At 38.8% G+C, this 25,607-nt stretch overlaps 1 protein-coding gene across 1 annotated transcript in view; it reads left to right on the top strand.

Moving 5' to 3' along the window:
- The window catches only part of PAK2 (p21 (RAC1) activated kinase 2), a 95,798-nt gene extending 78,647 nt beyond the window's left edge, over window positions 1-17,151 (top strand). Inside the window, exons 13-15 of the mRNA XM_025914161.2 lie at window positions 477-673; window positions 12,469-12,606; window positions 13,064-17,151. Coding sequence (XP_025769946.1) covers window positions 477-673; window positions 12,469-12,606; window positions 13,064-13,150 — 422 coding nt within the window. The 3' untranslated portion in view covers window positions 13,151-17,151. The remainder of the gene's footprint in view (window positions 1-476; window positions 674-12,468; window positions 12,607-13,063) is intronic.
- The last annotated feature ends 8,456 nt before the right edge of the window (window positions 17,152-25,607 follow it).

The following is a 25,607-nucleotide window of genomic DNA, read 5'->3' as shown; positions in this document are numbered from 1 at the left end:
TTTGTTTGTTTGTTTGTTTGTTTGTTTTAATGTGAGCTCTGTGCCCAATGCGAGGCTTGAACTCACAACCCCAAGATCAAGAGTCATATGCACTACTGACTGAGCCAGCCAGGTGCCCCTGGTTTACTTTTTTTAATACAGTCTTCAAAAAAAAAGAACAACAAAAACTGGGGTGCCTGGGTGGCCCAGTCAGTTAAGCAGCCAACTTCAACTCAAGTCATGATCTCACAGTTCGTGGGTTCAAGTCCCATCTGTGCTGACAGCTCAGAGCCTGGAGCCTGCTTCAGATTCTATGTCTCCCTCGTTCTCTGCCCCTCCCCCACTCGCACTCTGTCTCAAAAATAAATAAACATTAAAAAAAAAAAAAAGGCTGAACAGTCCATTGTAATTGTCATCTATCATGACCTCTTAGATGGAACTATCCATGACACCATTAACTCTAGATACGGTTTTTTGTGTTTTTTTTTTTTTTATAGCTGACTTCGGTTTCTGTGCCCAGATCACCCCTGAGCAGAGCAAGCGAAGTACCATGGTTGGAACGCCATACTGGATGGCACCAGAGGTGGTTACACGGAAAGCTTATGGCCCTAAAGTGGACATATGGTCTCTGGGTATCATGGCTATTGAGATGGTAGAAGGAGAGCCTCCATACCTCAATGAAAATCCCTTGAGGGTAAGACCAGTTAAACACCAGCCTTATTTTTAGGAAAATACATTTCTTTAGAACATTTATTTAGAATCTGATTGTGCCAGTCACTCGCCAAAAATTTAAGATACAAAGTTGATATAACCTGGTCTCTGCCCTCTGTATCTAAAAATTATTTGCTTCTGGGTTATTGAGTTGAATGTGTGAGGTAAAGAGTTTGTAGAGTTTTAGTAAGCTGTATGGTTTTAAAGTTTGCACATAAGAATTTGCTCACTTTTGTACAAGTGTCCCTAGATGTACCCTTCAGATTGTCAACTTTGAACCTTGGCTTCTGTACCAAGTGCACAGGAGAGGAAAGCAAGATTACATCTGTGAGAAAACTGTGTAGATGGTGATGTTAAAGGTCACATTCAAACAAAAGAGTTAGGGTCCTGAGTTAGAGATGGGGTCAGTAGACTTTAAACAATTAGATATTCCAGTAGCTGAGGTGAAGAGTTTTGGAGTTTGTTTTTTCCTTCTTTCCCCCTCTCTGTCTCTCTCTCTCAGGTGAAGAGTTTAGGAGTTTGCTTTTTTTCTTTCTTTTTTCTTTCTTTCTTTCTTTCTTTCTTTCTTTCTTTCTTTCTTTCTTTCTTTCTTTCTTTCTTTCTTTCTTTCTTTCTTCTACTTGTAAATTACCATATATGGCTCAATATCATTAGTTATTAAAGAAATGCAAATCAAAACCCAAACAAGATACCACTTCACACCTTCCAGAATGACTATAATCAGGGCCCCTGGGTAGCTCAGTCAGTCAGGCACCCAACTTCAGCTCAGGTCATGAACTCATGGTTTGTGGGTTCAGGCCCCACATTGCGCTCTGTGCTCACAGCTCAGAGTCTGGATCCTGCTTCAGATTCTGCGTCTCCCTCCCTCTCTGTCCCTCCCCTGCTCATGCTCTGTTTCTCTCTCTCTCAAAAATAAATAAACATTAAAAAAAAAATTTTTTTTAAAGAATGATTATAATCAAAAAGATGGACAATAAGTGTTCGTGAGAATGTGAAGAAATTGGAACCCTGATTCGTTGCTAGTGGAACTGTAAAATGGTGCAGCACTTGGAAAACAATTTGACAGCTCCTCTAAAAGTTAATGTTGAGTTATCATATAACCTAGTAATTCCACTGCTAGTTACATACCCAAGACAATTAAAAGGCACCTGGGTGGCTCAGTCAGTTAAGCATCTGACTCTTGATTTTAGCTCAGGCCATGATTTCAGTTAGTGAAATTGAGCCCCAAGTTGGATTTAGGACTCCAGACTGACAGAGTGGATGGAGCCTGCTTGGAATTCTCTCTCTTCCTCTTTGCCCCTCCCCAACTTACCCACACGCATTCCCTCTCCTTCTCTCTCAAAATAAAAATACTTTTTAAAAGAAAAGTTTTTATCCACATAAAATCTTGTACACAAATGTTCATAGCAGCATTATTCATAATAGTCAAAAGGTAGGAAAAACCCATATGCCTATCACCTGATGAATGAATGAACAAAAGTGGTATCCCACTACAATGGAATATTATTTAGTCATAATAAAAGTAGTGAAGTACAGGTATACGCAACATTAAACATGAAAGCATTTTGCTAAATGAAAGTCATACACAAAATGTCATATATTGTAGGGTTCCATTTGCCATCGATTTTTGTTATTCAGGTTTTGCAAAGCCGCAAACACTGAATTAACAAATTCTGAACTGTTTTTAGGGGAGATACAGGGTTGGGTTCTTGCAAGCCTTTGGTCACATTTCTATCAACAGATCAATACATAACCTTGCTTTTTGTGTGTTTATGTTTAAAGCCATTTTTAAAAAAATTTTTTTTTGAGAGGGAGTGAGCGAGAGCCATGAGCACATGCACACAGAGATGGGGCAGAGGGAGGAGAGAGAGAATCTTAAGCAGGCTCCATAGCCAGCACAGAGCCCGACTCAGGGCTTGATCCCATCCATGACCCTGGAATCGTGACATAACCAAAAATCCAGAATCCTTAACTGACTGAGCCACCCAGGTGCCCCATGAATTGTACACTTTAAAAGAGTGATTTTTGAGGCACCTGGGTGGTTCAGTCGGTTAAGGATCTGACTTTGGCTCAGGTCGATCTCATAGTCCCTGGGTTCGAGCCCTATGTAGGACTCTGTGCTGACCCCTCAGAGCCTGGAGTCTGCTTTAGATTCAGTGTCTCCCTCTCTGTCTACCCCCCCCCCCCCCCCCCCCCGCTTGCACTCTGTCTGTCTGTCTGTCTGTCTCTCTCAAAACTAAACATTAAAAAGAAAATAAGGGTGATTTTTATAGTATGTGGATTGTATCTCAATGAAGCAATTTTTAAAGTTTTTAAGTTACCATATGAGTATAGGCTTATTGCCAGAAATTGTTCTTTTCTAATTTTTTTCCAAATAAGTTGGACTTGTTATAAAATGGACTCCAGAGGCCAAGGTAATGGGTATTTGTAGGAGGGGCCCTGTCTGGGTGGCTTTGGATTTTGACGTTCTTTTTTCCTGAATGCTTTTGCAACGATTCCAGTTCAAGCAAGCAATTACAGTACTTTAATAGAAGTGATTAATTTTAGAACACTTTGGAACAATTTTTAAAATCCTCTAATTTCATTCATTTGTTTAACAAATATTGATTCAAGTACCTGCTCTGCGGTAGGCACTATACAAGGTGCTGTCTACCGACAAAAATTCCTGCCTTCATAGAAGGTAGAGAGAAACAATAAAATAAGTAAGAATAGTATGTAATATATTAAATGATAGAGTCTAAGTGCCCTGACTGGTAGGAGGGATTCAGGATTGTTTGATTTCACAAGAGTGCTTGAGAGGGCTTCACTGAGGTGACATTTGAACACAGGAGATAAGAAACATAGGAGGTACCTAAGGGAAGAACATTCTAGTCAGAAAGAACAGTACATGCAAAGGCTGTGAAGCCGAAGCATTCGTGGTATATTCAAAGACCATTTAAGATTCCTCCATAGCTAGTGTGCAGGGAGCACACAGTAGGAGAAAAAAGATAGGTGAAGAAATGGGACCAGACTGTATAGTGCTTTATTAGGCTTTTATAAGAATTTTGGTGGCATTTGGGTGGATCAGTCAATTGAGTGTCCAACTCTTGATTTTGGCTCAAGTCATAACCTCATGGTTCATAAGTCTGAGCCTCGTGTGTTGGACTCTGCACTGACAACCTGCTTGGAATTCTCTCTCCCTCTCTCTCTGTCCCTCCCTGACTTGTGCATGTGTGCATGCACTCCCTCAAATAAACATTAAAAAAAAAAGAATCCTGGCTTCTTCATAAGTAAGACAGCCAAACCATTGTAGAGTTTTGAGCAGAGATGTGAAATGGTCTTACTGACATCTTAACAAGATCACTCTGGCTACTTTATTGAGAAAAGATTTTCAAGTGAGGTAAAGATAGACACAAGAAGACCAGTTAGAAGGCTATTGCAATAATCCAGGCAAGACATGATGGTATACTAGACCAGAATGGTATCAGTAGAGGTGGGGAAAAGTAATTGGATTCTGGATGTATTTGGAAAGGAGAGCCTATGGCGGTGGGGGGGGGGGGGGGGTGTGATATGACCCAAGAATTTGGCCTAAACAACTGGAATGGTGAAATTCAAGTTCACCTTAACTGAAATGGGGAAGACTACAGGTAGAGTGGCATGTGGGGTGGCAGGTGGGAGATCAGGAGGTAACATTTTAGCATATTTTAGATATGTTCTATTAAGACATCCAAGTGGATATGTTGAATAGGCTGTTGGGTATGCCAGTCTAGGATTAGGCCAGAGGTGTAAAATTGAGACTTAGCTATAGAAATTATTTAAAGCTATGCAGCTAGATAAGATCACCAGGTCAAGTGGGCATAGACAGACAATAGAAAATTTTCAGCTTGCATCCTGAGGCGTTTGTTCCATAGTTAACAGTTGATGTGGCAGACCAGCAAGGAATGGCTGGAGAGGTACATAAAACCAAAATAAACACATGTCCTTGAATCTTCACACAAAAAGTGGGGGAGGCATCAGCTTATCAGAAACTACAGTTACGTCAAGTAAGATGAAGACTAAGACTTGATCATTCAAGTTGGCAATGTGAATGTAATTGATGGAAACTTGGCAAGCAGGAACTTCTCCTGTCAACATGGAATAACAGGTACCAGATTAACCACCCTTGCCAAAAGGAACAACAACAAAAAAATGAGAATATATGAAACAATGGTTTGCAAGACCCTGGACATCAAACAATGAAGAACAGTGATCTCCAAAAGTGGAAAAGGCTTGAGGTGAGCCCTGTGACTGCCTCCAGCTTAATGTCTTAAGAGAATTTCTAGGCCATGTACAGGGAGGAAGGGCCCAGGTGGAGCACAGTGGTCTCACTGAGAGTCTGGGGAGAATAAGGCAGCTGGAGTTTACAAGACAGAGAATGGGAGAAGAGAAAGCTTCATAGAAGATTCTGGAGATCCAGGAAGTCCCCTTTGAGCATTCAGTAGAGATTGGTGCATCTTTGTGAAGAGTCTACCCAAGGTCAGGGGACCCATCTGGTAAGATTGGAGTAAACAGTTGCTTGGTGCTCACACAGAGGCTGGGAATGGTTCCTGCTTTTGTCAGCCACAGTGGAAAACCTTGTAATTCACAGGATATGGAATGGAAGACTCAAAAGAGTCCTGCATCAGTGATGGGAAGTAATTACCCCTAGACTAAATGCTGCTATGGTCCCACCTAACAAATCTTAAAAACAAGACCCAAAGAGATCTTGTTCCCAAGTAACTGCGTTGCAGAGCAAAACTCGAATATTTATAGGAATACAGAAATATCCAGCACCCAACAAATGCTTAAATATCCAGTCAGAGTTCATCAGAGAGGCAGAAGAGCAGGAAGGTACAACCCATAATGAGAAAAATCAATCCATTGCAACAGACCAGAACTGACACAGATAAAAGAGTACATAAAAGCATTAAAGCAGTTTTTAAGAGCAGAAGCATTTTAAAAGAATATTTTTTCGGGGCGCCTGGGTGGCGCAGTCGGTTGGCGTCCGACTTCAGCCAGGTCACGATCTCGCGGTCCGTGAGTTCGAGCCCCGCGTCAGGCTCTGGGCTGATGGCTCAGAGCCTGGAGCCTGTTTCCGATTCTGTGTCTCCCTCTCTCTCTGCCCCTCCCCCGTTCATGCTCTGTCTCTCTCTGTCCCAAAAATAAATAAACGTTGGAAAAAAAAAAAATTAAAAAAAAAAAATATATTTTTTCAAAACCCAAATTGAAGTTATAGATAGAAACTACAGTGTAGTTCGAAGGTTTATAGTTTGAGATTGAATTAATAACAAGTGATACATTGCAGAAAAAATGATTAATGATAATCATAGACCAAGTAATAAAAAACTATCCAAAATAGAAATAAATTTTTTTAAGAAATGAAATAGCAATAGTGAGCTGTGAGATAACTTTAAGTGTTCTAATGTATGTGAAATAAGTTTTGGAGAAAAATCAGACAATCAGGAATTCTGCAGCCAATGAATATCTTTTTAAAATTAAGTTAAAATAAGGATTTTTCTCAAGCATAGACACTGAAAGAATTTATCACCAGCAGATCTACACTACAAGAAATAGTAGAGGAAATCTTTCAAGCAGAAAGAAAATGGTAATATGACTCCACACAAAGAAATGAGGAGTATTAGAAATAGTAACTGTGAGTAAATAAATCCAATTTTTTTTTTCTTATGTAAATATCTTTAAAAGATAAAACTGTTGGGGCACCTGGGTGGCTAGTTGGTTAAGCATCTGACTTCAGCTCAGGTCATGATCTTGAGGTTCGTTTGTGAGTTCGAGCCCTGCATCAGGCTCTGTGCTGACAGCTCAAAGCCTGGAGCTTCAGATTCTGTCTCCATCTTTCTCTGCTCCTCCCTCACTCACACACTGTCTTTCAAATATAAAACATTTAAGTAAGTAAATAAATGTTAAAACTGTTTACATCAAAATAATAATGGGAAGGGGAAGAAAAAAAACATGTGTACAGGTAAAATGACAACAAAAGCATAAGGCTGAGGAGGAGAACCATAAGATTGTCGTAGTCTGGTGTAATATTGTGATGATTGTGAAATTGAAAGATGTATGCCCCTTACCTCTTAAGCAAACCCTAAAATACTGAAAGAATTACACCTAATAAAATTCAACTAAGGAGATAAAACAGAATTATAAATAATTCTGAGTTAAAGAGAAGACTCCACATGGATCGGTTTGTCAAAGGGGTAAGGTGCCAATGAAAAGAGCTCCAGTGGCCAAAGATGCAACAATTTGAACAAAATAAAGTTGTAGGGGATAATAATCCAAAGTATAAGATAATATTTATGTGTCCTTGCTGGTATAAGTAAGTAATTGAATAAATAAATCAGCAGGAGAGACAACTCTTATGCAGAAAATTTTCAAATAATTTGTGTGGATGTTCCACCCTAAGGGCAATGGAGCATAACTCCGTACTCCTTAAGTATAGACTGCACATAGTGATAAGAGCACAGTAAGAAAAGAGAGGAAAACAGTAACTTTGCAGTAGAAAAACCTGACAGGCACTGCCTTAGCCAGCTGAAAAGGTCAACATCAACAGGCATAAATTATGTTGATAGTATGTGCCACTCTAGATAGAAAGTGGCACTCTAACTGTGATGTTGCTTCCCAAAGCACATATTCTCATTCTAATCATAAAGAAAACATCAAATTCCAGTAGAAGGCATTCTGTGAAATTAAACCTGACCAATACTCCAAACTGTCAAGGTCATCAAAAGCAAAGGAAAGTCTGAGAAATTTTCACTGCCAAGAGGAGCCCACAGAGACATGACAACATGATGTAATGTATAATGAGTGTCCTGAGACAGAAACTAGGGTGGGAGGAGGGGTGAAATAGGGAAATCTATAGTACGAATGCTGGAAGCACTAAGGGCCTCTATGAGGTTAATGATGCCAGTCCACAGGGATCTATTTCTTCTGCTGTCCTTAGCTGTGGAGGTACAAGCAAAGAGCAGGCAAAGTTTGATATGTAGCAAAGTGATTGCTATGAAGTGCAAGAGGGTCGAAGTGATTATATGGAAGGAATGATGAACAACTGGAGATCAATGGGATTTATTTAAGTTTAGTGGAGTCAAAGGATCGTGGTGTTGGGGGTGTTCACAATGCAGAAGGTAGGAGGTGGACAGCAATAGTGATTTCAGAGTTGCAGTCATGGGTACTGATGAGGCACAGGCTGTGACCATGAGCTTGTGTGACCAAGGGAGGCCAAAGCACAAAAGCATGGGAGAAGAGGAGGTCAAGGAACTGTTACTGGCATCTCTGTAGCTACTGAAATCGCTCTGAATTATGAGCAGTGTTAGAGATGATAACAGTGTTTGGTAGATACTTGAAACAAAGTAAAGTAGATGTGAGTTTGAAAGCCTGGGACTTCCAGAAGAGGGAGGTAGATATCTCTGGCATGAGGAACCACCAGGACACTCCTTCTCTAGGTACAGTGGTACAAAGGGCTAAGAGGGACTGGCCTACTCCTAGAGAGCACTGTGGATGAGGCAGTTCATCAGGGGAGAACGGTTCATAAACGGAGGGGCAGTGGTGGATGAAGAAGTGAAGGTGGAAAGGGGAGCATGCAGAGCGAGGTGGGCATGAGAGTACAGAAGCTGCGGAACAAGCAGTCCCGGTCTCCTTGTAATCACTAGCATAAATGCAGATACAGAGGGTAATAAGAGTTATTTCAAGGTAGAAAAATGGCTGTTAAGCGTTTGGAGAGAAGGCATACTTGACAGGAGTGCTTGTTTTTATGGGCTTCCCTCTTAACCCCTTCTGATGGAGTATGGGGCTTAGCAGTCTGAGGATCTTCACTTGAATTGCTATCTCAAGTAATTTCTTAGCATGGCATTTGTAAATGAAAATTTTATCACATAAAGAGAAGTGAGCTCAGGTGGCAAAGAAATGGGCACACTCGTGTCCTGATTTTTTGAGTGTCAGTATCCTTTTTTATGGCATTTTGGTGATACAGCAGAAACGTGAAATAATTCAGGAAAAAATTTAGGTGACCTTGGGTTTGGCAGTGTTTTTAGATAAAACATCAAAAAGCATGATCCATAAAAGAATAAATTGGACTTGATTAAAGTTAGAATCATCCTTTCTGACAAAAACACTATTAAGAGAATGAAAAGATAAGTCACTCGCTGGGAGAAATAATTTCCAGAACACCCATTAGATGATCAGATGTTGTCCAAAATATATAAAGAACTCTTCAAACTTCAACAATGAGAAAATAAACAACCTAATGCAAAAATGGACAAAACATCTCCACAGACAGCTAACAAAGATACACAGTTGGCAAATAAGCATTTAATAAGATGTTCAACATCGTGTTTATTAGGGAACTGCAAAATTAAAACAACACAAATATATATACCTATTAGAATGGCCTTAATTTTTTTTTTTTTTAATGATGATACCAAATGCTGATGAGAATGTGGAGCAGTAACTTTCTTTTGTTGCTGGTGGGAATTGAAAATGATACAACCACTTTAGAAGACATGATTTCATCTATAGAGTTAAAAAGATCAGTGGTTGCCAGGTGTTTGCAGAGATGGGATGGGGAAGAAGAATGGGTGGAGCACAAGAGATTTTTAGGACAGTGAAATTTTTCTGTAGGATACTATAATGTCAGAAACATGACCATGTGCATTTGTCAAAATCCATACAACTATGCACCGCAAAGAGTGGACCCCAGTGTAAGTCATAGACTTTCATTTAGTGAAAATATATCAGTAGTGGTTCTTCACTTGTAACAAGTGTATTAATGTAATTAATTAATTACTTTGTTGAGTGATTGATGTAATTAATTGATTGTATTAATGTAAGGAACCATCCCCATTATCAACATCCCTCACCAGAGGGTACATTCCACAATCCATGAACCTACATTAGCACCTCGTTATTACCCAGAGTCCATAACATTAGGGTGCACACTTGGTGTGCAATTTTATGGGCTTGGACAGATGTATAATGAAATAGTAACATATGTCCATCACCAACATAGTATTTTCACTGCCCTAAAAATCGTCTATATTCTGCCTGTTTCAATAGCTTTATAGATACAGCTGGTTTAAAAAAAGGTTTTCAGACTTCAACCTACATTACAAAGCTGTAATCATCAAGACAGTATGGTACTGGAACAAAAACAGACACTCAGATCAATGGAATAGAATAGAATGGACCCACAAACGTGTGGCCAACTAATCTTTGACAAAGGAAAGAATATCCAATGGAATAAAGACAGTCTCTTCAGCAAGTGGTGCTGGGAAAACGGGACAGCGACATGCTGAAGAATGAACCTGGACCACTTTCTTACACCAGACACAAAAATAAACTCAAAATGGATGAAAGACTTAAATGTAAGACAGGAAGCCATCAAAATCCTCGAGGAGAAAGCAGACAAAAGCCTCTTTGACCTTGGCCTCAGCAACTTCTTACTCAACATGTCTCCGGAGGCAAGGGGAACAAAAGCGAAAATGAACTATTGCAACCTCATCAAAATAAGCTTCTGCAGGGGCGCCTGGGTGGCGCAGTCGGTTAAGCGTCCGACTTCAGCCAGGTCACGATCTCGCGGTCCGTGAGTTCGAGCCCCGCATCGGGCTCTGGGCTGATGGCTCAGAGCCTGGAGCCTGTTTCCGATTCTGTGTCTCCCTCTCTCTCTGCCCCTCCCCCGTTCATGCTCTGTCTCTCTCCCAAAAATAAATAAACGTTGAAAAAAAAAAATTAAAAAAAAAAAATAAGCTTCTGCACAGTGAAGGAAACAATCAGCAAAACTGAAAGACAACCTACCAAATGGGAGAAGATATTTGCAAATGACATATCAGATAAAGGGTTAGTATCCAAAATCTATCAAACTCAACATGCAAACAACAAATAATCCAGTGAAGAAATGGGCAAAAGACATGAACAGACACTTCTCCAAAGAAGACATCCAGATGGCCAACTGACACATGAAAAGATGCTCAACATCACTCATCATCAGGGAAATACAAATCAAAACCACAATGAGATTATCACCTCACCCCTGTCAGAATGGCTAACATTAACAACTCAGGCAAAAACAGATGTTGGCAAGGATGTAGAGAAAGGATCTCTTTTGCACTGTTCGTGGGAATGCAATTGGTGCAGCCACTCTGGAACAGTATGGAGGTTCCTCAGAAAATTCAAAATAGAACTACCCTATGACCCAGCAATTGCACTACTAGGTATTTATCCAAGGGATACAGGTAGACTGTTTCAAAGGGGCACATGCACCCCCATGTTTATAGCAGCACTATCAACAGTAGCCAAAGTATGGAAAGAGCCCAAATGTCCATTGATGGATGAATGGATAAAGAAGATGAGGGGTGTGTGTGTGTGTGTGTATGTGTGTGTGTGTACTATGGAGTATTACTCAGCAATCAAAAAGAATAAAATCTTGCCATTTGCAACTGTGGATGGAACTAGAGGGTATTATGCTAAGAGAAATTAGAGAAAGACAATATCATATGACTTCATTCATATGAGGACTTTAAGATACAAAACAGGTGAACATAAGGGAAGTAAAAATAATATAAAAACAGGGAGGGGGACAAAATATAAGAGACTCTTAAATATGGAGAACAAACAGGATTACTGGAGGGGTTTGGGAGAGGGGATGGGCTAAACGGGTAAGGGGTATTAAGGAATCTACTCCTGAAATCATTGTTGCACTATATGCTAACTAACTTGGATGTAAATTTTAAAAAATAAGTAAAAATAATAAATAAATAATAAACTGAAACAAAGTTTCAAGAAATCCTGTTTTGAAATCTGATGTGACTTGAGAAAAAAAAGCTTGAGAAAGGTAAATGGATGCTATATGTTGATATTGGAATTGTGCTCATTTTTCTTTCTACCCTTATGTATTATAGTTCTTTTATCAATATGTATTACATTTAGTATAACCCCTCTCCAAAAAGATGAAGCTAATTTTTGAAAAAGAAATTAGGAGGGACACTGGAGTGGCTCAGTCACTTAAGCATCCAACTTCGGCTCAGGTCATGATCTCACAGTTCATGAGTTCAAGCCCCACATCGGGCTCTGTGCCAGCCCAGAGTCTGGAGCCTGCTTTGGATTCTGTGTCTCATTCTCTCTCTTCCCCTCCCCCACTTGTGCTCTGTCTCTCAAAAATAAATAAACTTTTTTTAAAAATGTGAAAAAGAAATGAGAATACAACATCTAAAAATAAAGGGAAGGGGCGCCTGAGTGGCTCAGTTGGTTTAGCGTCTCATATGAGATCGAGCACCTTGTCAGACTCTGCACAGGGTGTGGAGCCTGCATGGGATTATCTCTCTTTCTCTCTCTGCTGCTCCTCGTGTGTGCTCTGTCAAAATAAATAAATAGACATTTAAAAATAATAAAAGCTAAGGGAGAATATATGAAACAAATAGGCAGATAATACTAAACCTTAATTTAGTGTTTCTGGTGATTGTCTTCCCCCCACCCCCGCCCCAAGAGACCACACAGGGGAGGGTCAGAGAGAGAGAGAGAGAGAAAACAGAATTCCTAGCAGGGTCCCAGCTGTCAACACAGAGCCAGCCCTACATGGGGCTCGAATTCACGAACGCTGAAATTATGACCTGAGCCAAAATCAAGAGTCAGACGCTCAACTGCCTGAGCCACCCAGGCACCCCAATAAATAAATCTTTAAAAAAAAAAATTAAGCAAAAGATCCATAAACTTTTATAAAGTGGTGTCTCACTTTGTTGCGCTACCTTAAGTATGTCAAAAATGTTCTTCTGTTTTTAGGCCTTGTACCTGATAGCAACTAATGGAACCCCAGAACTTCAGAATCCAGAGAAACTTTCCCCAATATTTCGGGATTTCTTAAACCGTTGTTTGGAAATGGATGTGGAGAAAAGGGGTTCAGCCAAAGAATTGTTACAGGTGAATTTGGAAATAATACTATTTTTGGATAAAGTTGACTTTTTTGAGTAAGCAACAGAAAGTTTACATAGGGTTAATAATTACCATTTTGCTCTTCATTTATCACCAGCAACATTGTAGCTGCTGCAGTTTAGGATTGTATCTGCTAGGAATAAAATAGCTATAACACTAAAATTAGGTATATGAGTTTTTGCATGCTGTCAGTTGTCAGACAAGTCCATTGCTGGTGTGGGTATCTGGGTCATTTAGGTGAGCTTTTATAATATTAAATAGACTAAAAAGACTGATTTCAACTATAAAAGTGATATATTGATTATGTTGACTTTATACACATACTGAAATATGTGTTTGTTAAATAAATTTTAATCCATAAAATAGTCTTTGGGGTTTAATTGAAAGGAAATTTTTAGCTTCTAAACTAGTGACATTCATGCATCTTTCCCCCTCTTTCTGGCAGCATCCCTTCCTGAAACTGGCCAAACCATTGTCCAGCTTGACGCCACTGATCATGGCAGCTAAAGAAGCAATGAAGAGTAACCGTTAGCATCATTGCCGTGGCCTCGTATTCTTTCTTCCATTTTCTAAAAGAAATCTTTTAATATATGAAAATTATTACTCTTTGGGGCTTAAAGAAATGGTCTGTATAACATGGAGGAAAAAGCAAACTACTGCTTCCTGAAGACAACCAAGAGAAAATTACAAAACGGAATGAAAACTTTCCATTGAATCCCTTCTTTATAGGGTCCAAAAGGAATTATGGACTGAATCACTAGCCATCTTTCAGCAGACAGCCCATCAGGGCCATTTATCATGCTTGAGATTTGCATTTAATTTTGCTGATTTCACTGTAATGGATCCCATTCATTGTCCCTTTGGGGGGGGGGGGAGGGTATTTTCAATACTTGAATGGCAGATTCGAGTTTTTCAAGAGTATTTGTTTCATCTGCTAGTCTTTTCTCTCCATAGCCTTTTTTCCCCTTGACATGCTCTTTTTGAGTTGCTTTGAGAAATTTTTCTCAAGCCTAAATTTGAGGCAAATGTAATAAAATTATGTAGTTCCTTATATTGGCAAAGGAGCTCAAAATCGTTTAGCTTTGTATAGAAGTTAGGGCCAGCTATTATTACATGTAGTATTTCAGTTCATAATTTGAACTGAAGGAAGGGAAGAAAAATATGTGATTTTTACCTTTTTTAATAATGTGAAAGTCAATTTTAGAAATTTCATGGTAGTGAGTTGTTTGGCATTTGTTACATGTATAATAGAGAGACTAATAATCTATATTTATAACTAAATCATTGAGACAGAAAAAGAATCCCATTGACTATACAACCTTACAATTTAATTTCCTTTCTAAGTGTATCCTCTTCAGATTGGGCTTTAGGAACCAAAGTTATTTGCTCTTTCTTGTTCCAACTTGGGCTTTGTGACTGGTTGGTATTGCTACTTTGCCCTTCCCCCTTTTTTCCCTTCATTTTGGAAATAAGTTTCTGTATATGTTGTAATTTTAGTTAGTTTGTTTTCTAATTAACCCTCGCACCCTACTCCACCCCTGTCCCTTTGGTAAATAATATAATAACCATTGAATTTTCAGAATTTAAAAGTTAATTTTTTTCCCATTTAAAGAAGAAAAATACTCGGAGCTAGCAGAAACAAAGCGAGAGACTAGAACTCTAAAATAATTAGGTAAGATTATATTCACGTAAGAGAAATGACGGTTACATAGAGATGCGGCTTCTGACCAGTAAACTGTGGAGATTTGTTATAAACATTGTTCCCAACCCGGTACCAACATTTTACTAGCAATGAGAACTTAACATGACAAAGTTCTTGATAAATTCATTGATTATTTGAGATGTTGAGTTACTCTAGATTTTTTTCAAAAAAAATAATGTGTAAAAAAAAAAACTAGAGAAAGGAAGAAAAATGAAATATCCTTGTTGATAGCAATACTTTTTTTATTTTAAAAATTTTAAGAAGGTCTGTGACCTGTAGCATTACTTATGAGAGTGCCCTCTCTTCTCCCCTCCCCGTTCTCTCCTTGTTTTTTATTTTCTTATGGAAGCAGTGTCGTCCCTCAAGCCACATTAAAGAAAACAATCTGGTTTGGTTCAGGCATTTTGTTCCCACCACCACTCTTAATTAACTTCCCACCTACTTGCCGTCAGTAGTACAAATCATGAATAAAAATAATTTTGAGTACATTAAGGGAACTAATAGAATTTTATGTCCTATCATTTTCATCACATCTGTTAAGATATGAGGATAGAATGGCTGTTTTTTATTGATAACGCAAGGTTTTCACAAAATGTGTAAAATAATTAGTGGAACTTTTACGTAGAGCACTTAATGATTTCTGTTTTCAGTTTGATTTTTTTTTTAATTAAAAAGTTTTTTTTAACGTTTATTTTTGAGAGAGAGACAGACAGACAGAGTGAGCAGGGGAGGGGCAGACAGAGAGAGGGAGACACAGAATCTGAAGCAGGCTCCAGGGTCTGAGCTGTCAGCACAGGGCCTGACGTGGGGCTTGAACTCAAAAATGTGAGATCATGACCTAAGCCGAAGTCGGGCACTTAGACCGACTGAGCCACCCGGGCGCCCCCCAGTTTGATTCCTGATTTCATTTTTCTTTGGATTATATTGACCACCTACAGCTATTACTAAATTACCTTACAGAAACAAGCTGGTTTATTTCTGATGAAAATCTACAGTGCCTCTTGAGTTTCAGATTCGAACATTCTGTGTAAATAGTTGTTTGGATGGATTATGATGAAGAAGATGCTACCAATGAAATAGAAAACCAACTAGATGTTAAGACTGTGATCCTCATGACCACTCTAGAAGGCCCTTCCATACATATGTCATAAAGACCATATTCCTTCAATTTAGTGCCAATGCCCCATTTTTATGCCTGTGACTCAACAAAGGTCTTTTCAATTTATAGAAGCAGTCTGGGATTTGTATTTACAACTTCTTTGAGGGTTACCTGCGTGTCCATTGCTGGCAACGGACTTTGTCATTAAAACCTGACTCCTAGGTTAAGGGAGCTACACTGTGGTTTATTCTTTACTTACTTGGATAAACTAACTTGTAATAGAAATATACTTTGGTTAATTCTGAAATGTGTCATTTTTAAACAACGTAATCCTAAAAGCAATATGGAATTGTGATTTATTAGTTAATTTTAAATTAAAATGTTCAGATCTTGTTGAAAGAAAAATTATATCTGAATCAGTTCATGTTTTTTTAATAACTACCTTTTGTAGTCACCCTTTTTGTCCTCACTTTAGAATGAAGATTCCCATTTAAACCTAAAAGTTACCTTAGTTGTCCTCTTGTGTTATTAAAACAATATTACTATAGTACTTATTTATTATATTTCAGATTTTCTGGTGGTCTTAAAGTTTCCTTCTCCTCTTGTTCCTTTTGCTGCTTTAAAGGGACAGTTAAAACCGGGAAACCATGAAAATATTGAATTTTTTAAACAAAGTGGTTGTGATAGCGTAAGAAACCAAAGCTAACACAACTGTCTTCGTGTGTTGAGTGCCTGGCACATAGAATAAATTCTCTTCCCTTCCACACATAAACATTAAGCTGCTTAATAATATGTATCGAGTTACCACCAGTCCTAAATGAAACTGTGCCTTTCATAAGCAATTTAAAACTACCTATATGAGTATTTCTTTATAGGGCTCACATAAATACATGTCTGTTTCTATATGCTGTATTCTAGCCAGAACAATTTTAGATCTGATTGGGCTGTAGGTATAGTTAGAAAAAAATGAGAATTTGCATCAGTTTTCTTAATTTAAAAACTTTAAATATAATGAGATCCATATCCAGTGAAATGTCAAAAAAATCATTATAGAATTATAGCTAAAATCCAGATTCATATTCCTTTTGGGTTTTTTATAGTAGAATTTCATAGTTAAGTAAAGTGAAGATTGTCTTCGGTGTTTCCATTGCTTCCACAATAGATAAGCTAAACAATTAAAATTCGTTTTCCCTCAGTGTATGTATGTGTGTGTGTGTGTGTGTGAGAAAACACACACACACACACACACGTACTTTTTTTTTTTTTTTTTTTAATCACTCAACACATTTACTGACCACTTTGGCAAAGACACTGTGGTATATATTGTGGGAATTACAAAGGAGAATCAAGCACTGGACTGGCCTGGAGAGAGTTGAAGTCCTTTTACTCACCATTCTGGAATGTTGCCAAATGAAAGGGAGAAAGAAATGTATAATTCTGTCAAATTTTCGTTCTGTATTAAGAAAAGCAAAGGATTATATTTGGAATTGGATGTCTTTGATAGGAATGTGTTGCCTTTCCCCCCACCCCTTATTTTGATAGATAGAAATGGAATTCAGTGAAAGTAGCTTGTCTTTTCTGTTTTGTCTTCAAATTTTATATTGACTTTTATTTTTAATTTAATCCCGTTCAATTATTTAATTGTTACATTGACATTAACTGCTGTATTTGATGACTTTGTTCAATAATTTTGTTCTTTCAGGGCTAGAAATAAACATTTTTTTTATGTTCATTTTCCCCTTTCCTAAACTTCAGTTCTTTCTTTAGATCAGAATAGTTTAAAAGAATAATAGATTTTCAAAAAGCATTCTAATATTTTCAAGGATAAGTGTTTTTTAAACATGGCACCATTCAAAATGTATTACAGAGCTCCCAATTAGAAAAGTTTCCGGAAATGTATGGCTAGTAAGCATGAACCTTCTCTCTTTTAAGTCAGGTTTAGGATACGTTTCTTTTTAAGTTTGTTTATATTGACAGAGAGCAGAAGAAGGACAGGGAGAGAACAAGCAGGCTCTGCTCTGTGAGCACAGAGCCCAACATGGGGCTCGAACTCATAAACCGTGAGATCATGACCTGAGCTAAAACCAAGAGTTGGATGCTCAACTGACTGAGCCACCCAGGAGCCACTAGAATACATTTCTTGTAAGTGTTCAGGCTCTCAAACCCAGGGAAACATTTCGTACCCATCTTATTCTATAACTTGGCCTGAAATTCAAATGCTTGCCTCACTGAAGTAATAATATTACCAGCATTTCTGTGTTAAATACACCAAGAGATCTTTTTTTATATATAAGTTTATTATTTTGAGAGAGCACATGTGCTCACGTGGGCGGGGAGGAAGGAGCAGAGAGAGAGGGAGAAAGAGAATCCCAAGGAGGCTCTGTGCTGTCAGTGCAGAACCCAACTGGGGGCATGATCTCACGAAGTGCAAGATCATGACCTGCGCCAAAATTAAGAGTCAGATGCTTAACCAACTGAGCCACTCAGGTGCCCCATTTTTTAGCATAGGGTGGGATATAGGTAATGACTGCTTAAAATATATTTGTTATGGGGCATCTGGGTGGCTCAGCTGGTTAAACATCTGGCCCTTGATCTCAGCTCAGGTCTTGATCTCAGGGTCATGAGTTCAAGCCCCACATTGGGCTCTGCACTGGGTGTAAAGCCTACTTAAAAAAAAAAAAATTATATATATACACACACACACACACACACACGTATATACACACACATACATATACATACACACACATATATACATATATGTATATATACACACATATAACACTATAAAGCTGTTTAGTGCTATTCTAACATTTGTATATCTTTTAGCAAATGTTTAAAACATTTGCCTAAGAAAGGTTCAGAAATGCCTGGATGACTTAAAAAGTACAATTTTTAGGAGGGGCATGTGGGTAACTCAGTCGGTTTAGCGTCACAATCTCACGGTTTGTGAGTTCGAGCCCCGTATTGGACTCTGGGCTCGGAGCCTGGAGCCTGCTTTAGATTTTGTGTCTCCCTCTCTCTTTCTCTCTGCTCCAATCCCACTCGTGTTCTGTCTCTCTCTCTAAAAAGTAAACATTAAAAAAAATTTTTTTTAATGAAAAAAAAAACACTTTGTAAAAGCTTCATGCTTTACTACTACCTTGATACTTTTGATATTTGGCTTTTTTAATTAGAGAGTTATTTTTTATGCTAAATTAATAAGTTTCATCTTTCAAAAGGAGAACATGAAATGTCTTTTTAGGCCTAATTATTCTAGGTTTTTAACAAAGCAATGTACATAGATTAAAAATCCAAATAAGGGAGTTGTAATAAATAGTACCAGTCCCCAGCTTTAAACTCCCCACGGCCAAGTCCAGCTCCATGAGAATTCCACTTTTAACTCTGAGCTGTTTGTAGCAGGCATTAATCTTCACATTTTTAAATTATATACTTCTGCAAGTATTTCTTGACATTTCTATATTTTACTTTAGCAACTTATTAACGCAGTTGAGAATTTGGGTACTGTCATACCAACTTACTGTCCCATTTCACTGCATCTAGTCTCCCATTTAAGAGAGGTAGCAATTTTCTCTTAAGTTTATTTATTTCTGAGAGAGAGAGAAAGCATGAGCAGGGAAGGGACAAAGAAAGAAGGGAGAGACAAAATCCCAAGCAGGCTCCCCACTGTCAGCACAGAGCCCGACTCAGGGCTCTGTCTCTCAACCCTTGAAATCATGACCTGAGTTGAAATCAAGAGTCATACTTGACCAACTGAACCACTCAGGCACCCCAAGAGGTAGCAATTTTTGTTTATTGGAGTAGCAGTCAGTTTTTACCTTAGGACTATGTGGGAATGTTGTTCACTTAAGTAATTTATTATCACATACCATTTATTGTACAACTCTTTGCTTTTCCTGTTGTTCATTTTCTTGTCTTACTGTGTCCTTTGAAAGTTTCTTGTGTTCCTATTAACTAAGTTATCCCAAACTCGCCACAAAATTGCAAAAGCCCCCTGAAGACTGTTTTCTGTGCAATTAGGCATCTCAGGTAATGACAGTTCCTTTTTCTTTCCTGGAACTTGAACTTGCATGTCTGAAAATGTTTCACATTTAATTGATATACAGAATTTTAGGTTAGAAATCCTCTTCCTTGAGAATTTTGAAGTCACTACTTCATTGTCTTATAACCTGACATTTCTGATGTTTATATGTAATCATTTTTCTGCTTCTTGTTCTAAAATTTTACCATTAAGTGCCTTGGTGAGGGTGTATATATTTTCATTGGCTTTGTGCATATGCCAAGCCATCTTGATAACAGACTCCTTTCCTTCAGTTCTGGGAAATTCTTGTATTATTTATTTAAAAATTGCTACTTTTCCCCCTGTGGTTTCTAGAATTCCTGCATTATTTATCTTTTTCTTACCTTTTGCTTCTTTTTTTCATAAGTTATTACTTTTTTACTGTTTTATTTATTTTTGAGAGTATGAGTGGGGGACGGGCAGAGAAAGGGGGACAGAGAGGATCCGAAGCAGAGGATCTGCGATGACAGCAGTGAACCCAATGTGGGGCTCAAATTCACAGACCTTGAGATGGTGACCTGAGCTGAAGTTGGCCGCCTCCCAACTGACTGAGCCACCCAGGCGCCCCTAACTTTTTTTTAATGTTTATTTTTGAGAGAGAACGAGACACAATGCAAGTGGGGGAGGGGCAGAGAGAGAGGGAGACACAGAATCCAAAACACCTCCAGGCTCTGGGCTGTCAACACAAAGCCTAACTCGGCTTAAACTCACGAAACCGTAAGATCATGACCTGAGCCAAAGTCAGATGCTTAACCGACTGAGCCACCCAAGCACCCCAACTATCAGATTTTTAATTTCCAAAAGCTCATTCTTTCTGATCTTTGTTTTCATAGCCTTCTGCTCTTGTTTCATAAATTTAATATCTTTCCTAAAGTAGTGTGAGTTTTTAGTTCAGGCTATCATAAAATATGATAGCCTGAATGATTTAAACAACAGAAATTTATTTCTCACAGTTCTGGAGGCTCAGAAGTGCGAGACTGAGATGTTGGACAAGGTAGGTTTCATTCTGAGGCCTTGGCTTCTAGGCTGCCACCGTCTTGCTGTGTTTTCACAGGACCCCTTCTTTGTATATGCACGTGGGGAGGGAGAAATCTTTCTGGAGTGTCTTTTTAGAAGAACACTAATCTCCTCATGAGGCCCCATTCTCATGACCTTATCTGACTATAATTCCCTCCCAAGGTCTCCATCTCCAAAATACCAATACAGTGGGTGTTAGGACTTCCAACATTTGAATTGGGGTATTACAAACATTCATGCTGTACTATCTCTGGATTGTGTGTTTTTGCTGGGTTCTTTTTTGCTTTTAATTCTTTCACATAGACTTTTTACAGATGTCTGGTACATATTTGCAGATTAATACTATTTGTGTAGCAACCCTAGGATTGTGCTGTCTGGCACTGCACTAAATACTCATTTACACATTAACTTTTCTCAGTTCTCAGCTGGGCTCTCCTTGATGTTCGATCATTCATTTTAGTCCTAGATCCTTTTTTTTTTTCTTTTTCTCCAACCTAGCTCATGATTCTCAACCCCTTTATCCCACCACCTCAACACTTTCTTCCACCTTACTGCTGGAATGTTCTTGGTTTCTATCTTTGACTTACTTTTGGTCTCAGTGCAGGATGTTCTTCCATCTCTGCAGCTAACCTCACTAAGGACCTGTTTCCATATTTCACCACCTGCCAGGTCCTCAGTCCCTCTGACTTATCTTGGCTCTCCTCTACCTGCAACCTGTAACCCTCAAGCATACTTGCGTATCCTCCTTTTAAAACAAATTTCTTTTGATTTCTCTCAGCTAAACTTCTAGAAAGAGGAAACTAAACTTACTGTTTTTCTCTTCATTCTCATATTACAAATGCTCTCAACATGTCGTTGAAACTAAATATCACCAGTAACCACTGAATGTCCAGGCAATTCTCACAATATAAAAAAAAAAAAAAAAAAAAAAAACCTCTTCAACCGGTAGCTAGTGTGCCTGCTGGGATTTTTTGAGAATTCCTAAAATTCTACTTTTTTCAGACTTCCTCGTTGTAGGATAGAGGACTTTTATTCCTAGCTTTTAAATGCTATGACCAGACATTTATTTTGGGCTAAGGTCTAGAATATAATGTAGCTATGGATTTGGTAAACTTCTAGTCAGTAGGAGTCTATTTTTGCCAGTGAATATATAATATGCAAGAAGCTCTTGAAATTATCTTTAAAATCTACCATTTATAATAGACCAAATGTATGAAGTATCTAGAAATAAGTAATACCAAAAAATTTTTATAAAGACAAAACAAAGATTTTATTGATAGATTTTAAATTTGGGTTGGGAACTGCTTTATGGATAGGATAGTTTCAATGTGCACATTGAAAAGAAAAAAAAGTGTGAAACAATTTGATCCAGTTTAACCCAGATTGATGAAACATTGGTTCAAAGTCAGAAATGCATATTCCCCTGAATTTTGGTATAAGGTGACACTTCTTAGAAGCCATCACGTGCCTTGTGTACTAATCTAGCCCTTTTGTATAGTAGTTTTGGTTTGTGTATGCTTCCAGCCTAAGGAATGTACCCACCCATTTTGTGTTCCTGTTCTTGGGGGAAACTGGTTTCTGCAGAGCTACATTTTGTTGACTGCTAACCATCCTTCCAGTCAAGAAACTTGATTAAATTCTGGAAGCCTCTTTTCACTAAGGCCCTGAGATGACCTTTGGCTAAATAAGGAGAGTTGAAGGAATGATTAATGAAAAACAATTGCAGATATTTTCCTCCAGTGTGGGAGTGTTGAAATTATGTCCCAGTACATTTAATGAAGAAGATATTTGTTTAGATTATGAGCTTCTCTTTGTTGCAAATATCCCCTGAAGGATTTAGATCCTTTTGGTGTAAATTTCACTAATCCATTAATCTAAATTCTAGTTGAACCTTCGTTAATCTCTCAGAGGATGGATGAAAAGAATTGTGGAGTATGAAAGGTCATCAAGATGAGGATCTTGACAGTACTGGGTGTAAGTCAGAGGATGAACACAGGACAATATTTTTGAAAAATATGACAGGGGATTGACCAATTTTGCTTGCTTCTTAAATTTGCTTAGGTAGGATCTTGGCTTGGTGTCAACAGTTTTTAAAATGGGACTACTTTGAGAGGTTGTAAATTTCAGTCTCTCCTAATTCAGACTGCCATGCTATTCAGGTACTGCCATGCTATTGCTGAGAGGGAGAGTGAAAGAGGAGTCAAGTCGGGATGAAAGGATGTATATCACTCCTCCCTGCCCTCCTTTCAGGATGATTTAGTGCAAACTTTTAATATTTCTAGTTCAAAAGATCTGTGGTAATATAACTCCTAAATGTGCTAAGGGCCTGTTGCAATACTTTAGTCAGCATTGGATTAGGGTGGATTACTAGATTGCGAAGGATAGAACAAAAGGCAGATTTTAAAAACTGACCCTGTTCAGGATTGCAGAGTACCATGGACTTCCATAATGAAGATCTTCTATGATTAAGTAGACTCAACTTTTGGAGAGAGATGAACTAGAAAGGGATAAAGAAAAGCATGGCTTGCATATTGTTGCAAATTGACCTAAGCCAATTTGTTTGTGTACTACTCTTAGGTTCTTTGGATAAAGCTAGCCACCCAAAAAATTTGAAGTGGTAAGGGGTAACTAACCTCACCACCAGTCTGGTGGCCAAATTGTAAGCAAGTCTCAAACCAAGCTGTGCCATGCATCTAGAAGCTAATTAAGCAAACATTTATTAGCAAAAGCATTCATTTAGCCTGTTCTACAGTTCATTGTAATCCTTGCTGTCTGTCCTGTTAAGTGCTCTGTCCACACCTTGCATGAAAGGTTTCACTTCAGGCAGAGAAGGAAACATTCCAGAGAGCAGGACTCTGTTACCCTTAAAGATGCCATCATGGAACCAGACATCCTCCTAAACAGTGTTCATTTAGAGGTAGAGCTTTGAGGGCCACCCTTTATTTTTTATGTTTATTCATTTTTGAGAGAGACAGACACAGGGTGCAAGTGAGGGAGGGACAGAGAGAGAGAGACCCAATTTGAAGCAGGCTCCAGGCTCTGAGCTGTCAGCACAGAGCCTGATGTGAACCCACAAATGGGGAGATCATGACCTGAGCTGAAGGACACTTAACCAACTGAGCCACCCAGGCGCCCTAAGGGCCACCCTTTAAAGACTCAGGTTGTAGTCCTCATTAGATTCTTTTTCTTTTTTAATTTTTTTTTTATTTTTGATAGAGACAGAGCACAAGTGGGGGAGGGGCAGACAGAGAAGGAGACACACAATCCGAAGCAGGCTCCAGGCTCCGAGCTGTCAGCACAGAGCCTGACGTGGGGCTCAAACTCAAAAGCTGTGAGATCATGACCTAAGCCGAAGTTGGACACTCAACCGACTAAGCCACTCAGATGCCCCAGTCCTCATTAGATTCTTAAACCCTGTTCATGCAAGGCTGCAGTTCCTCTTAAATTACTTTAGCCAATCCAAATAGCTTGATCACCCTTAATTTCACTGATAAGAGCCCATTGCTAACTACCAAGCAATGAATTTCACAGAGAAACACCCATCTCTCATCTCCATTTGACTTGTTAGCAGAGCTTTAGGTGATGATTGAGATATGGATACAGAAGTGCTTGTAGGGGGCACCTGGGTGACTCAGTTGGTTGTGTTGGACCCTTGGTTTCAGCTCAGGTCATGATCTCACAGTTGGTGAGTTTGAGCCCTGTGTGGGGCTCTGCACTGACAGTGTGGACCCTGCTTGGGATTCTCTCTCTCCCTCTCTCTCTGCCCCTCCCTTGCTCACTCTCTCTCTCTCTCAAAATAAATAAACATTAAAAAAAAAAGAATAGGGGGAACTAGAGGGTATTATGCTAAGTGAAATTAGAGAAAGACTAACCATATATCATATGACTTCACTCATGTGGAATTTAAGATACAAATGAACATAAGGGAAGAGAATAAAAAATAATATAAAAACAGGGAGGGGGACAAAACATAAGAGACTCTTAAATACAGAGAAACTGAGGGTTGCTGGAAGGGTTGTGGGTGGGGGGATGGGCTAAATGGGTAACGGGCATTAAGGAAGACACCTTGTTGGGATGAGCACTGGGTGTTATATACAGGGGATGAATCACTGGAATCTACTCCTGAAATCATAATTGCACTATATGCTAACTAACGTGTATGTAAATTTAAAAAAACAAAAACAACAGCAACAAAAAAACGTGTTTGTAGTAGCTGTCCATAGAGTATGACCTTTCCGACTAGGAACTGACCCCACCTTGTGTGTGAATGTCCTATTAGAACAACACACACTGTCCTTGCTAAAACATTTTAAATTACAGATGTTGTGATACAGATAAGGTTCTTGACATATACAGTTTAATATTTGTGAATTTAAGTGCTAATTAGCAGTCATCTATGGTTGCTCATCATTTCACTAAAGTAAAATGACTAGAAGGCACAGGAAAGAGGGGCATTTGGCTGGTCAATGATTTTAGTCGGTCACTCTTTATCCACATTTTCTAACTGGCATGGAAGCACTAACTTATATGGCTAAAAGGGGCCACTTAAATTTTCAGTTCTACTTTAGTGCTTTTTTTATTTTTTGAGGGACATTATGCTATTTAGTGCTGTTTGGGAATTTATGATGATATCAGGATGTCAGAGATTTACTGCACTATGTAATGTTGCCTATGGCAGATTGTGCCTCCAGTCTTAGTCCCAGAAGTCCAGTCAGGTGTCATTTCCTCTGAATGCAATTCCAGTACAGTGTGACTGAATCTACATAATCATATCTCAGGATCCTTAGATGTTGATAGATAGTTATTGGAGGCATGGAATGCAACCCAATTAAAAGTTCCACAAGGCGGGGCGCCTGGGTGGCGCAGTCGGTTAAGCGTCCGACTTCAGCCAGGTCACGATCTCGCGGTCCGTGAGTTCGAGCCCCGCGTCGGGCTCTGGGCTGATGGCTCAGAGCCTGGAGCCTGTTTCCGATTCTGTGTCTCCCTCTCTCTCTGCCCCTCCCCCGTTCATGCTCTGTCTCTCTCTGTCCCAAAAATAAATAAACGTTGGAAAAAAAAATTAAAAAAAAAAACAAAACAAAAAAAAGTTCCACAAGGCAATGAGAGCTTTC

The sequence above is a fragment of the Puma concolor genome, chromosome C2 (genome assembly GCF_028749965.1).
Source record: "Puma concolor isolate L17-30 chromosome C2, mPumCon1.1.hap2, whole genome shotgun sequence".
NCBI classification, from domain to species: Eukaryota; Metazoa; Chordata; class Mammalia; order Carnivora; family Felidae; genus Puma; species Puma concolor.
The sequence above is the reverse complement of the archived record's forward strand: the minus strand, read 5'-3'. Positions and strand labels throughout refer to the sequence as shown.